At 46.6% G+C, this 13359-nt stretch overlaps 1 protein-coding gene across 1 annotated transcript; it reads right to left on the reverse strand.

The window, feature by feature from the left end:
- Positions 1-7059: 7059 nt before the first annotated feature.
- LOC125511073 (probable cellulose synthase A catalytic subunit 2 [UDP-forming]) lies at positions 7060-12391 on the reverse strand. Its single transcript, XM_048676351.1, has 14 exons — positions 12042-12391; positions 11727-11925; positions 11362-11600; positions 11180-11279; positions 10867-11053; positions 10344-10610; positions 9922-10267; positions 9703-9840; positions 9488-9613; positions 9192-9404; positions 8802-9045; positions 8462-8664; positions 7853-8203; positions 7060-7774 (listed from the first exon to the last, which is right to left on the reverse strand). The coding sequence occupies exons 1-14, from the start codon at positions 12063-12065 to the stop codon at positions 7190-7192; spliced, it is 3222 nt and encodes a 1073-aa protein (XP_048532308.1). The 5' UTR covers positions 12066-12391; the 3' UTR covers positions 7060-7189.
- Between the last annotated feature and the right edge of the window lie 968 nt (positions 12392-13359).

A 13359-nucleotide genomic window follows, 5' to 3' on the forward strand; every position in this document is an offset into this window, starting at 1 on the left:
TCTTGCAGAAAGAGATGCACTCTTGTGTCAGATAGCCCTGGACAATGCTTCCATCCGGACGGGACATGTTACGAACGAATCCTTTGATGATCCCATTCATCCTCTTGAACGGCATCATGTTGTGCAAGAATGACAGCCCCAGGTCTATTATGTCGTCCACAATATGAACATACAGATGCACCATGACGTCAAAGAACACGGGCGGGAAGTACATCTCAAGCCCATTTAGTATCACAACGATCTCTTCTTGTAGCCTTCAGAGCTGCTTCACACTGATCGACTTTCAAGAGATGACATCGAAAAAGTTGCAGAGACCAATAAGCGTGTCACAGACGTGCTTGTCCATTATATCCCTCTAAGGGCAACAGGTAGTATCTGCGTCATCATCACATGACAGTCATGGGACTTCATCCCGTTGAACCTTTTCTTCTTCGTGTCTAGATATCTGCTTATCTTGCCACAGTAACCGGAACTAACTTTGATTCCGGTAAGGCACTTTAAGAATTGATCGATCTCAGCCAGACTTAAGGTGAAGCAAGAAGGGGGAAATAATCCTCTTCCTTTACTTTTTTGCCCTTCTTCTCCCGCGCCTCTGTCTCCGTCTCTGTCTCCTTTGACATTTTACGGGGCGGCATGTGCAGATCTGCCCTGATCTCCAAATCTGGCAAGTCTTTTCTTACCTTCGACCCATCCTTGGTCTTATCTGGCATGTTCATCAGTGTCGCAAGCAAGCTCTCAAGGACATTCTTACATATATGCATTTAATCAAGGCAATGAGGTGTGTCGAGTTTGTGCCAGTACTACAAGTCCCAGAAAACAGACCTCGTCTTCCATACCTTCAGCAGCGGCTCTGGCGCCTTTTTCATCGTCTTTCCCGGCACGGGGCACTATTCCCAGTTTTTCAACAGCTCATCAATTTTGGCGCCGCCCCGCTTACGCGGAGGTCCTCAGTGCTCAGCCTCACCATTAAATAGATCTCGAGCCATCTTTGCCCCATGTACACAATTTACCCAGAGCCGCCATCTTTCCTTGACGTTAGCTGCTGAGACGTCGTATCATCAATGCATCGCGTGCATCCGCAATATCCATGGCACACCTGGTCTCCGACATATCCGTAACCGAGATAGTCATGCACCGTCATGATCAACGCGGCTCTCATATAGAAATACTCACCTTTGCTGGCGTCCCATGTCTTGGCCAGTGTTTTCCATAACGTGTCTAACTCCTCTTGAAGTAGCCCAAATACAGATTAATATTATTTCCTGGTTGTTTCGGCCCTTAAATCAGCATGCTCATGTGTATGTACTTCGACTTCATGCACAACCAGGGGGCTTGTACATCCATACAAACACGGGCCATGTGCTATGGTTGGTGTTCTGGTTGCCAAATGAATAAATGCCATCGGTACACGCATGATGTTCCTTGCATCACATGCGAAATACCGATATTCGTCGTTGAACGCTCTCCACTGGCTTCCATCCACGATGTGTCTCAGCTTCGGATCATCTCCATCGTCGGGCTTCTTCCTCTCCGCGTGCCAGCGCATGAACTTTTCTTACTTGGGATCTACGAAATACCGCTGGAGACGGGAGTGATCGGTAAGTACCATACAACTTTCTGGGGAGATTTCTTCCCGGCCTTCTTGTATCGAGAAGCATTGCACACCGGACAGCTAGTTTTTCAACGTGCTCCTTCCGATAAATTATGCAATCATTGATGCATGCATGGTATCTAACATGCGGCAGATCAAGAGGGCACATGATCTTCTTGGCCTCATCCACACTAGTAGGACATAGATTTTCTGCGGGAAGGACATCCTTTAGGTACTTGAGAAGCTCATCGAGGCTAGTGTCGGTCCATTTGTTTTTAGCATTCGTCTTCAGGAGTTCGAGCGTGAAACTCAAGCGGGTCACCTCAGGATTGCAACCATGATACAATGGAGTGTTCGAGTCTAACACCAGTTGCTGCAGCTTGGCCTCCTCTCTAGAAGCAGCTCTGTCAGTACTCGTCTCCTTGCGAAGCAGTGCTTGAACATGAGGGTCCCGCATGATTGAACTTAGTACCGACGAATTCTGCAGCGTGGACTCCATGTTTTCTCCGCCGCCATGTCCGGCCCCTTCTCCTCCACCATGTTCGGCCTCTTCCCAGCCGCCATGTTCGACCCCTTCTTCGCCGCCATTATCGATCATCTCTTCGTCTTGCCCCGTGTCTTCATTGCCTGCCCCGTCGGCGTCCTCAACATCATCATCCTCATCTTCAATTATCCATCGAGTGTAGCCATCCATGAAACCAGTCATGAGCAGGTGCGCCATCACACGACCATCGTCATAGGGGTCGAGCCAAACTCGTCCTTTGCATCTTCGACACGGACATAAAACCTCTGTTAGGTTATTTTCTTTCATGTCCTGCACCGCTGACCGCAACCACCCGTCCACCATCGTTCCACTGACCATCATGAACGCCTGCACGGTAATAATAAACAAATTGATTATAAAAATGCATGCATGCATCAAAGTCATACAAAAAATCGGCATGACCTTCCCTAAAAATAGGACATATGGAGTTTGCTCGGAATTGGCCGAAACGGAAATAAATCGACATTTCGGCAAAACATAGGCAACTCACAAGCACAATTCGGCGTAAACTCATGCCACACACACAACTTCCATCATATCGCACACACATACACATATTTCCATTCTTGCAAAAGCATAAATTTTTAATCACATGTCTCGAGATCAAGCACGGTGATGATGATGTCGATAGGTGTCACCACACACACCTATGGAATGATCAAAAGTGGACAAAGTTCTTCTTGACAAGGCTAGATCTAGTTAGGGAGGTACATAGGTCACTTCACTAAATGCTAGATCTACCTAGCTAGCTAGTTTGGGAGGAGACAAGTTTAACTAGTGGAAGGGAAAGAAAAAAGAGAAAGGAGATGCATTAATGGAGGTGGTGTAGTTAGCTGGGAGTAATAAAGAGAGAGAGAAAGATAGGTAGAAGAAGAAGAGTAATGGGGGGAGAAGTAGTAAGGAAGAAGCAAAATGAGGGAGAGAGGAGGTGGGAGCTAGGGGAAAGTGAAGGAAGAGATGATGGGGGGAGGAAAAAGGTGGTATGGCTGCGGTTTAGTAGTAGCGTTGGGCGCAATACGCGCTGCTGCTAATAAGATAGCAGACGCGCTACTGCTAAGCGGGGCCCGCCATGTGACCAGGTTCAAAATTAGCAGTAGCGACCTACAAAAAAAGCACGCTACTACTATTACATTAGCATTAGCGCGGTTAATGTGCTCACGCTACTACTAAACCTAGCATGGCGGGAACGGTCGGTCAATTTTAGTAGCAGCGTGGTTCTACCGAGCCGTGCTACTGCTATGTTGGTAGCAGTAGCGTCTGTTTGTGACCCGCACTACTGCTAATTAGCAGTAGCGCCCCTTCCTGTCCCGCGCTGCTGCTCAGATTCTGTGTATAAGGTTTCTCCTAGTAGTGCACCTCTAGCTCGAGGTAATACCGAGCAGCCTGAGGTTGCTCATGCTGAAGCGATGATGAATATCTCCCTTGAACCGTAGACACTCATCGGGCTCTGCCGCGGTGATGACCAGGTCAATGATGTAGATGCCAACGACGAGTAGCGTGTTCGCGGTACCTTGTAAGTACATGATAATCACCAAGTGCAAGGAATTGTCGTTGCCAGAGCATACACGCTTGAGGTCGGGATGAAGATCGAGGTGTACATTCTTGGCCAACCCGATCTTGATATTTTTCCTAATTGTCACGTGCTTCCCCCCCCCCCCCCCCCATAAGTGTTTATGACCATTTATATTACTTGCTATAACTAATCTTGCACACATATAATTTTGACAGATTACTTCACTGGGTGCCAAGAAACTCATAGGATTGTAGACAGGAGACATGTCACTATACGTACTACTCTTTCTTAGCAAGAGATCGACCAGCTCGTAGGCTTTGTGGACAACATTCAGACACTTGTTGAGGTGTGCAATGTTGCCCCTTATGATCAATCATCCGTGTCATTCATGCACAGCTTGAACGAGAGCAATATTGAGAAGCCACTCCTAGTAAGAGTTGTATTTAATGTCTAATTTTTCATGTACTATTTGTAAATTGAATAGATTGTGTGTGCTATACATATACCTATATGTTCTTACTAATTGTGCTCTTGCAACAGAAACTTCCAAGACGTGGGGTGCCTGAGCAAATGCAGGCTCAACGTAGTTGCAACATGAGAGTCCTTGTATACGACAAGACTGACATATCATCCACCTACTCGACTTCATCAGAAGACTGGCACCTCATTTTCAATGGGTGGAAAGATCTCTTTGACATCTATACAATAGAAGTTGGAGACAAGATCATCGCCCTGCTCCACCATGGACATGCAGGCCTAGTCCCCTTCCCGCATACTGTCGTTAAGGGTGCTGAAGAGTATGTGTTTGAGAGTCTTTTAAGTACATTGTTAAGTGGACTTTTGTTTGGAATTGTTACGTGGCATTTTGTTTGGAATTAAGTACCATGTTTGGAATTGCTATGATGCACAAACTATGGTTGTTAAGTGTGTTGAACAATGTTTGTTTAGATTATGAAGTTTTAAACTTCACATTAGTTTTGGGTAGCCCAAAATGGTGTCATGGCAGCATATATAACGATCCCTTTTGCCTAGAAAATGTTGCCATGGCACCATCTTGGGCTACAAAATGTTTTGCATGGCAACATATCATATTTTTACCATTGATTACAAAATGCTGATAAATAAATAAATTTATACTAGCAGTGCTTGGCTACTAGGCGCGCCATTGCCAAAATTAGTAGCGCTCAAGCTTCCATGCACGCCCCTGGCCTACATCATGTTAGTGGTGTTCACTACACTTGCCACTGGTCTACATCTTATTAGCGGTGAACAGTCCACACACGGTTGTAGTTCAGTTACTGGCAATGTTCAACGCCCGCGCCGCTAGTAACAACTTGCCAGCGGCGTATGAGCTGGGCACCGCTAGTTAAGCACGCTGCTAACTAGGGAGTCCAACACTGGTATAAATCCAAGCACATGTGCGAAAAAATTATGAAGGAAAAAATATAGATCATTCCGTATACATTCCATTTGAGATATGTCCGAATAACAAGGATCATAGTAAGAAATTAGATTAAACAAACTAAATGTGCATGAAACTTAAACATGATTCTCATCATATCTTTTCATAGTTTCTTCCCTTGAGATCTAAACGAACACGTGAACAACAAAGAGATCACTGTAACAAATATAGATTAAACAACCAAAATGCTACCATGAAGCTTAAATGCAGTTGATACTTATTGTATCTCCACCTAGTTTTACTTTGATGTGGATCAAATAAAGCTATAGGTTGCATTGTGTACCCTCCACTGATAAGAGCGTCAAGGTTGGCTCCAAATTGTGAAGATTCCCTTTGATGTGATTTTTTTTTATAATGGCAAACACCTAACATCTGTGTTTGAGGCCCTTTTTGAATAAGAGGATTCATGGAGAGTGAGTAGTACAATATTGCAATACAAAGAAAAAATCCATATAATTGTTGTTTGAATCATATGATTAATTACATTGAAGGAATTTCAGTGGAAGAAACCAAACGTGAGCTCAAGTCTGGTGTCTAAAATTTCATCTAGGAGTTCCAGTTATACACATTATCCATTTATCTCACCCTCTATTTCTAATCCCAAAAAAAAACTCATCATAACGTTCCCCATTTTTCTGCGCATGAGGCCACGGATTTTAAGAAATTCTTGTTGTTTTATTTTATATGAGATTTAGCAAGTCATGGCATTTCAATCCTATGTTACTATCATTTCGTATTTAATTTCTCTTGTAGGAGTACTAGCATATAACGAATGTGAGTGTCATCTTGCACATTTGGGCAACAATTTGAATCTATTCTTTGTCCTTCAGCCTTGATGTCTTCTCGGAATAAGAGTATCTTTAGCAGACCCCGTATAAATAGTCAAACCTGTAAAATAACCTTTTTTTTGCAGTTTCAGTTGAAAAAACAAGCCAGAATAGACCCTGCAGAATCGTCTGATCCTTAAAAAATTTTAAGAGGCCTTGTAAACACGAACATGAAACCCTCATATATATATATATATATATATATATATATATATATATATATATATAGTTTTGAGGGCAACTTTACCAGGGCCTCCATACCGGTCAACGTTAGCGGTTGAGGAATCTTTGCCCCCGCCAACACCATGAAACTCGCCTGGCCGCCCGACCGCCGTGCCCATCCGCCCCGACCACCGTGCTCGCCCGCCGGCCGTCCGATAGCCGGCCGCCGCGGCTCCCGAACGGAGCTAGCCAGCTCAATCGATTCGAAGAGCTAGCTAGCTAGCTCGATGCACGGGCCATTCGATCCAACCGCCGCTTGCGCCGCTCCGGTAGCCCTAGCCTCCGTGCGTGCCGCGCTCGCCCCGGCCGCCCTGGCCTTCACCCGTGCCGCGCTCGCCTTGCGTTTTCTCTCGCCCGTCTATCCGCCGGATTGACGCGAGGAAGAGGACGACTAAAAAAAAAGAGCTAGCTTTGGGTCTGTTCGGTATATTCAAAGAATATTTTTTTTTACAGGTTGATTATACGGAGTCTGAGTCTATCCTCGCCCGCGTCGGCGTGCATATACCCTTTTCCACGAACTGTAAAAGACTTATACGGGTCGGGATTTTGCAGGGTCTGCTAGAGATGCTCTAAAGGACCTACGTATGGATTTCAGAAGGCAAGATCTTGCATGAAATTTCACTATGTTGCTCTTTAGATTTTAGGATATGTTATATTTGAAAATTCCTAATATGAATTTTGTTTCTCCATTTTGGGGATCCCTTACCCAAACATTTGCTCAAACCTCATGTTTTTATATTGTTTTAGTAGTCCAACACAGCATGTCAACTTCTCTGTTTCTAATCAAGAAATACAATCCTGCAAGATAACTTAGCCTACATTAACAAACATGGTTGCTTCTTTTTCTGCTGCTTCAATAATATATATACTAATAATAATATAATGAGTAGATAGCAGAGCTAATTTAATACTGCATATTAACACTAAGTACCGAGTTTTTACAACCAAGATCATCTGGTAAACTAGTGTCACCCGCTAATATCATACAACAGAATGGGTGGCAATTCTGTTCCGATTATCTTGCACGCTCCTAGCAGTTGATGCCACACATTTGGATATCTGGCCCAGTGACTCTTGTGGTGAACGGGTCAATGCGAACCCACAGCAAGGAGAAGATGGATGCAAGAAGTATGGCCCAGACGACAACGATGGTCGGCGTGCGGTTCTGCCGTCCCATGAGCCCCTTGAGGAATGGGTACAAGTGGATAATCACCCAGAAGGCAAAGAAGAGCTTCCCGAAAAGTGGGCCCCATGACTGATAGCCGCTGTTGATCGCGTAGGAGGTACCAGCCACAACTCCGACAAGGTTGATGATCAAGATAGTTGTTGGTGGGATCAGAAGAGTCGTCCACTTGAACATGTAGAGCTCGGCAAAATCATTATCTTCATCGGATGCTTTTGAAGTGACAGTGAAGCTGGTGTCGATACCCGCAAGTACCTTCAGGAGACCTTGGAAGACAGCAAATAGATGTGCAGAAATGCCTCCGATGACCCAGAACTGTTCATTCCTCCACCACTCGTCGATGCCAACACCACTCCACCTCATCTCAAGGATACCAGTGGCGAAGATCGAAATAAAGAGAGAGATAAACCAAATACTGGCAATGTTGCTAATCTGCATTTCAATATGTAGTGAGTATAAATATTTTTGCAGTTTTGTACACGCAAGAGCAAAGACTGAGCCGGGTTTTACCTGTGGGATGATGAACTTTCCCGTGAGAAGACAAACAGCTGGTAATATGCAGTATATGAGGAGCGGTATTGATGTGAGTGGGTAGATAGTGGTGTTGATGTAAGCAAATCTCTCCAGGAATTTAAGCCGTCCGCCATAGCCATACCATATGGGACAATGCCTACTGAAAAGAATTTCCACCGAACCAAGCGCCCACCGAAGCACTTGGTTCAGACGATCTGAAAGGTTGATGGGGGCAGACCCCTTGAAAGCTGGTCGCTTAGGCATGCAGTAGATTGACCGCCAGCCGCGTGCATGCATCTTGAACCCGGTAAGAATATCTTCTGTAACAGAACCATAGATCCAACCAATCTGCAAAACACAACAGGAAGATTACAGATACGAAGCAAAAAAAAACAGGTTTGAAGCCAACAATAAATGGATCATCTCAGAGATACGACCACAAAGAACATTCATGAATTTAGATTTAGTTTCTTCTAACGAGCTCACATGTGAAACCTTTAGTTCTGTAAACCAGAACAAGAAACTTGACTTGATCATCAAAAAAAAATTGGAACACCAGTTGATATAAGAAAAATGCTGGTATTATAGAGTGTACAACTTAATTACCTCCCTTCCCCAGTCACTTCTGTCCTCATAACCACAGCTGATGACATGGATTGCTTCTTTCAGAAGAGACTCTGGAGTTGCAGACTGGGGAACACCACCGTACTCCATTAGAGTGGAGGCTACGAAAACACTGGACTGGCCAAATCTCTTCTCCAGGCTCATTTGAGACATAAGAAGTGATTTCTCGTCGTCAAATCCAGAACCTATTATACGAATAGCACTCAGGTAAGAAAGATATGTAGCCCTGTCCTACCTACCCTAGTCAAAAAAAAAAGCTACGCTGACTAGCGACTACAGACAAAACAAATTGAGCAACGGTTGTTATAGAGCCCAAAGATACCTTCGATACCCTCCTCTATATCTTCAAGATTGAACACTGGCACGGAACCGTCCGCATGCTTATCTGACTTCTTACTTCCTGTGCTCTTCGATTTTGAGGTTCTACCCCCACAAAGCTTAGAGAATAAACCTGACTCCTTGTTCTTCATGGGGGGTTCATAACCATATAAAGCTGTTCTGTTGAACACACAACCAGTCCCCACATAAACTGGTCCTTGGATGCCATCGAGACCCCTCAAGTTAATCTGCAGCAAACAGATACAGGTAAGTTACAGATCATTGCCAAACAAATTTTAAGAAAAAGCTCATCCAGCAACAATATTAACAACAGTGGTTCATTAAAACTACTTGGTGCCAGTGAGATAAGAAAGTGATAAGCACAAGAACTTACATCAAAAAATACGGTGTTCCTGTTTGCATATCTATCATTCGTATCAATTCCATCGAACCTCTGAGGAAACTGGACATAACAGATTTTCCTCCCTAGATTAGGGTCCATAAGAAAGCACATAGCCTCTCTTAGAGCGCTGCTATTGTTGATGTAGTGATCACAATCAAGATTCAACATGTACTGCCCATTAGTAAGGACAGCTGATACACGAACCTGCAGAAAGCATTCCACTTCCATTACACCCAGGTAATCAAAGTATATAAGGCAACTTACGACTTCGGTGTTTAACTACTCACAAGTGCATTCATGGCACCAGCTTTCTTGTGGTGCTGGAATCCAGCACGTTTCTCACGAGACACATAAACCAAACGGGGAAGCTCATTGCCGTCACTATCAAGGCCTCCACTATGACCAAGGAAAACCTGAACATGACCAGAAACTTAAGTTAGAAAATGGTTACCGTAATAACCAGTCCTGCTGGCAGATCCAGCTCTTAATCAAGTAACCTGACCTGAAGCATTCCAGGATGGTCCCTGGTATTGTTCCCAGGCCAAGGTGTGCCATCTTGCATGATCCATCCTTCCTCAGGAACTTTCTCGGCCTTGGCTACAAGGCTATTAACACGAACTTTGAACTCTTCATATTCTCTCTGTGGAGTTTAATAGAAATTAATGTCCTCAAACAGAAACTGGAACAACCAACAAATATACACTAATAAACCAAAATCTACCTTCATGGCTCGACGATCTTTAACGAATGAAGTCTGAACTTTGTCTTTCAAGAAATCAATTTTCTGAGCAAAGTACCACTCTGGTGCTCTGGGTTCTATGTTATACTTTTTACAAAACGGTACCCATTTTCTAGCAAACTCTGAAGTCTCAGCAAGTGCATCAAAGGTAAGCATCGCAGCTCCATCATCAGATACATAGCAAGATACTTTGTCAACAGGGTAGTCCACAGCAAGGATAGAAAGCACAGTATTTGCAGTGACAAGAGGAGGCTCCTTCATAGGATCCACAGTACTGACAAAAATGTCAACAGGAGCCAACTGAGACAACTCACCATCCCGGTCATACCTGATAGTGCAAGTGATATACTGTCAGTACTATGTCAGTATAAACATTTCTATTAGCACTAGATTTTGCACATCACCTTAAAGCCAGCCTATCAAGGTAAGTTTCACGATTGACTGGAGACCACTTGGGGAACTGATCCAAAATCCAGGAAAAAGCAAACCAAATCTCACATATCACGGACAGCAGCCAAAGTGGATATGCATTACGGACAGGGTTTGTGATACGGTAGTGCAGGAAGATGCAGAGGACAATCAATCGTAGCACAATGACCATCCTGTAGGGATTTATTCTGGATGAAGGAATTGGCACTTTTCTAGACAGAGGCTGGCGAGTTTCATCATTCCTGCAATTCATATGGCCCAAGACAAAAGTTATTGCTGCAAGTCATATACAAAAACTAGTATTTACAGTTTCAGCAAGATATGTATACTCATTAAGAATATGATCTAGCAATCTCTGTTCAAATGCAGGGTTAATACCAGAAGGTATTCAAATATAAAAGAAACCCACCCAAGCTTACCTCACATAGATGTAAATTAGTCGGATAGAGCGAACAACACAAAGATGAATAATGGTGTGCAAGAGAAATTATAACTCACAGTAAGGGGTCTTCCATGCCATAGTCAGTGCATGCATCGATATCACCATTTCCACGGCCTTCAGAAGGAGCAATGCTTGTTCCATTAGTCATGGGAATTGCACCCTTGTCTTTCATTTTCCAGCCATCAACTCTCTCTTTCCACGCAACATTGCCAAGGCTGCCAGAGAACTCCCTTGATGGATTTGCTGGAAATATTCAGAAGCATAAAACAACTTCTACATATTCACAGTGGGACGCAAGTAAAACAATGTACACACAAGTCATAATGGTACATATATATACATATGCGAATGGTACATATATATACATACGAGAATGGTTCACATAGGCAAATGGATGTCCGCGCTTGCCAACATTTCCAGCAGGGGACATCATATGATCGGGGGAAGCTCCAGAAATTTCTCCTGAGACCTGTGCAGACATAGGCGAAACCAATGTCAGTTTCATATTCCCAAATACTGTTGTCACAATCAAAACAGGTTGCAACTCCAACCTGGCTATGAGAGAAGCGCGGGATGTATCCATGAGGGATTTCTCCACTGTCATACTTGTGAAGCCCAATATCACCGCTGCCGAACTTAGTGAGGCCAATATCATCACTAGCTCCCGAGTTCCTGCGCCAGGTGAGCATCTTCTCAGGAATCTTGTTTTTCTGATCCTGGTTTCCAGAGGCTGGGTAGTTGAAGTCGCTAGCATCATCCTCGCTTTCATCCCCACGTGCTGGTGGGCTACCTAAACAGCACAACACAAGAAGAATCACAGGTTGAATTCTCAGCTGCTCCAGCCTTTGGATGCTACTAGCATTTTTTTAATCGGAATCGCAGTGGAGAGGGGGTGAGTGAGCAGCAGCACGCGTACCCTTGTGGCGCTTGTACTTGGTCTTGCACTGCGGGCAGGCCTGGGTGCCCTCCTTGCGCTCGTACTCGTAGCAGGGCCGGCAGACGGGGAAGGCGCAGACGTCGCAGGCGGCGAAGAGCTCGCCGTTCGCCGCCGCGCCCACGCCGTCGCCGCAGATCTGGCACACCTGCCCGCCGACATGCCTCCCCGTTCCCGATTTCTGCGCACACGCACCAGAAAATAAAAAGACGGGAGAGGTGAGTGAGAACAGTCGCCGGATAATAAATCCGCGCACACAGAAAACCCCAACCAAACCCCCCAAAAAACGCCACTCACCGCCGCGTCGCCGCCGCCGGCCATGGCGCCCGCACCGCGAGCTCACCCCCCAATCCGAGCCGCGGCCCGCAGCCCCTCTCCAAGGCCCCTGATCAGCAAACAGACCGGCCGAGACCCCCTCAGCCCCAGACGGGTCCCCCCCCCCCCCCCCCCCCAAATCGCGCCGCGGCACCAGGACCACAGGGGCGGCAGGACGGCTGCAGTAGTAGCGGCAGGGGCGCCGGTGGAGTCCAGCTCACGCGGATTGGAGCCGGGGCGAGGGAGGGGACCGGGAGGGCGACGGCGATGGCGTGTGCGAGGAGGAGGAGCGCGTGAGCCCGTCCGTCCGCGCACTAGTACGTTGTCGCTTGCGCGGCGGGGTTTAGCCATTTCTAGGGAGCTCCCCTAATGCGCCGCTTAATTGCCATCGGATTTGGTGGCGGGTTCGCGGTTTTGCGGCGCGGAGATGGACGAGGAATTGAGGATGATCGGCTGGGCGGGCCCGCGGAGCAGTGGGCGTCGACCGGACGGCGGTCGTTGCGTGGCGTAAAGAACGGCAGGAAGCGTGACCGGAATTTCAGAATTTGGGTGCGGGCGTGGGGCCGGGTGGGCGTGTGTCAGTGCGCGCGCGAGGGGTAGAGACGGGACGACAGCTGGCGATGATCGCGCTCGCACGAGGGAAGAGAAACTTGTTGGCTCTTGCTACTACTAGCTGCGCTTGAGCTGTCGAGCAGCGGAGAGACCAGCGTGAGCTCAAGCATCATTGCACCTTTTATTCGAGAAGAAATGGAGTACATTGTAATTCGAAAATCCATACTTACTGTACGTAATATTTCTGCGATGCTCAATCCACGATATTTCTTTGCCAGTTCTGAACATTTGGGCTCTCCTATGCAGCGTGCGCGTGGATCCATTTCGAGCAGAGTTCTCTTGTAAGAGCATGTCCAACAGTCGCGTTAAACAAACGCCGCGTCGTAAATTTGGCTATTTTAGCGTGCGCACAACCCATCGGGTGTCTTCAGCGGGCGCGCAATAACCGTGCACGCGGTGTAAGGAGTTGGGCGCGCCGTCCGATTCGCTATCTCGTGCGGTGTATTTGGGGCGACCGCTTCCGCTCGCGCCGCACTCTCTCCTCTCCGCCTCCTACGCCCCGCGCGCGCCGGCGTCGGCGAACCGCACTTCATGGACGCACGCGTCGGCACCCCGCTCACCCCATCCTATAGATGCGACCCGTCCACCGCCGCCGCCGCCGCCGCAAACCCTAACGCGGGGGGCGTTGGCCTCGCCTCCGCCGGAGCTCCTCCGACCATCGGCCTCGCGTGCGGCCTCTTCATGCCGC

The sequence above is a fragment of the Triticum urartu genome, chromosome 5 (assembly GCF_003073215.2).
Source record: "Triticum urartu cultivar G1812 chromosome 5, Tu2.1, whole genome shotgun sequence".
NCBI classification, from domain to species: domain Eukaryota; kingdom Viridiplantae; phylum Streptophyta; class Magnoliopsida; order Poales; family Poaceae; genus Triticum; species Triticum urartu.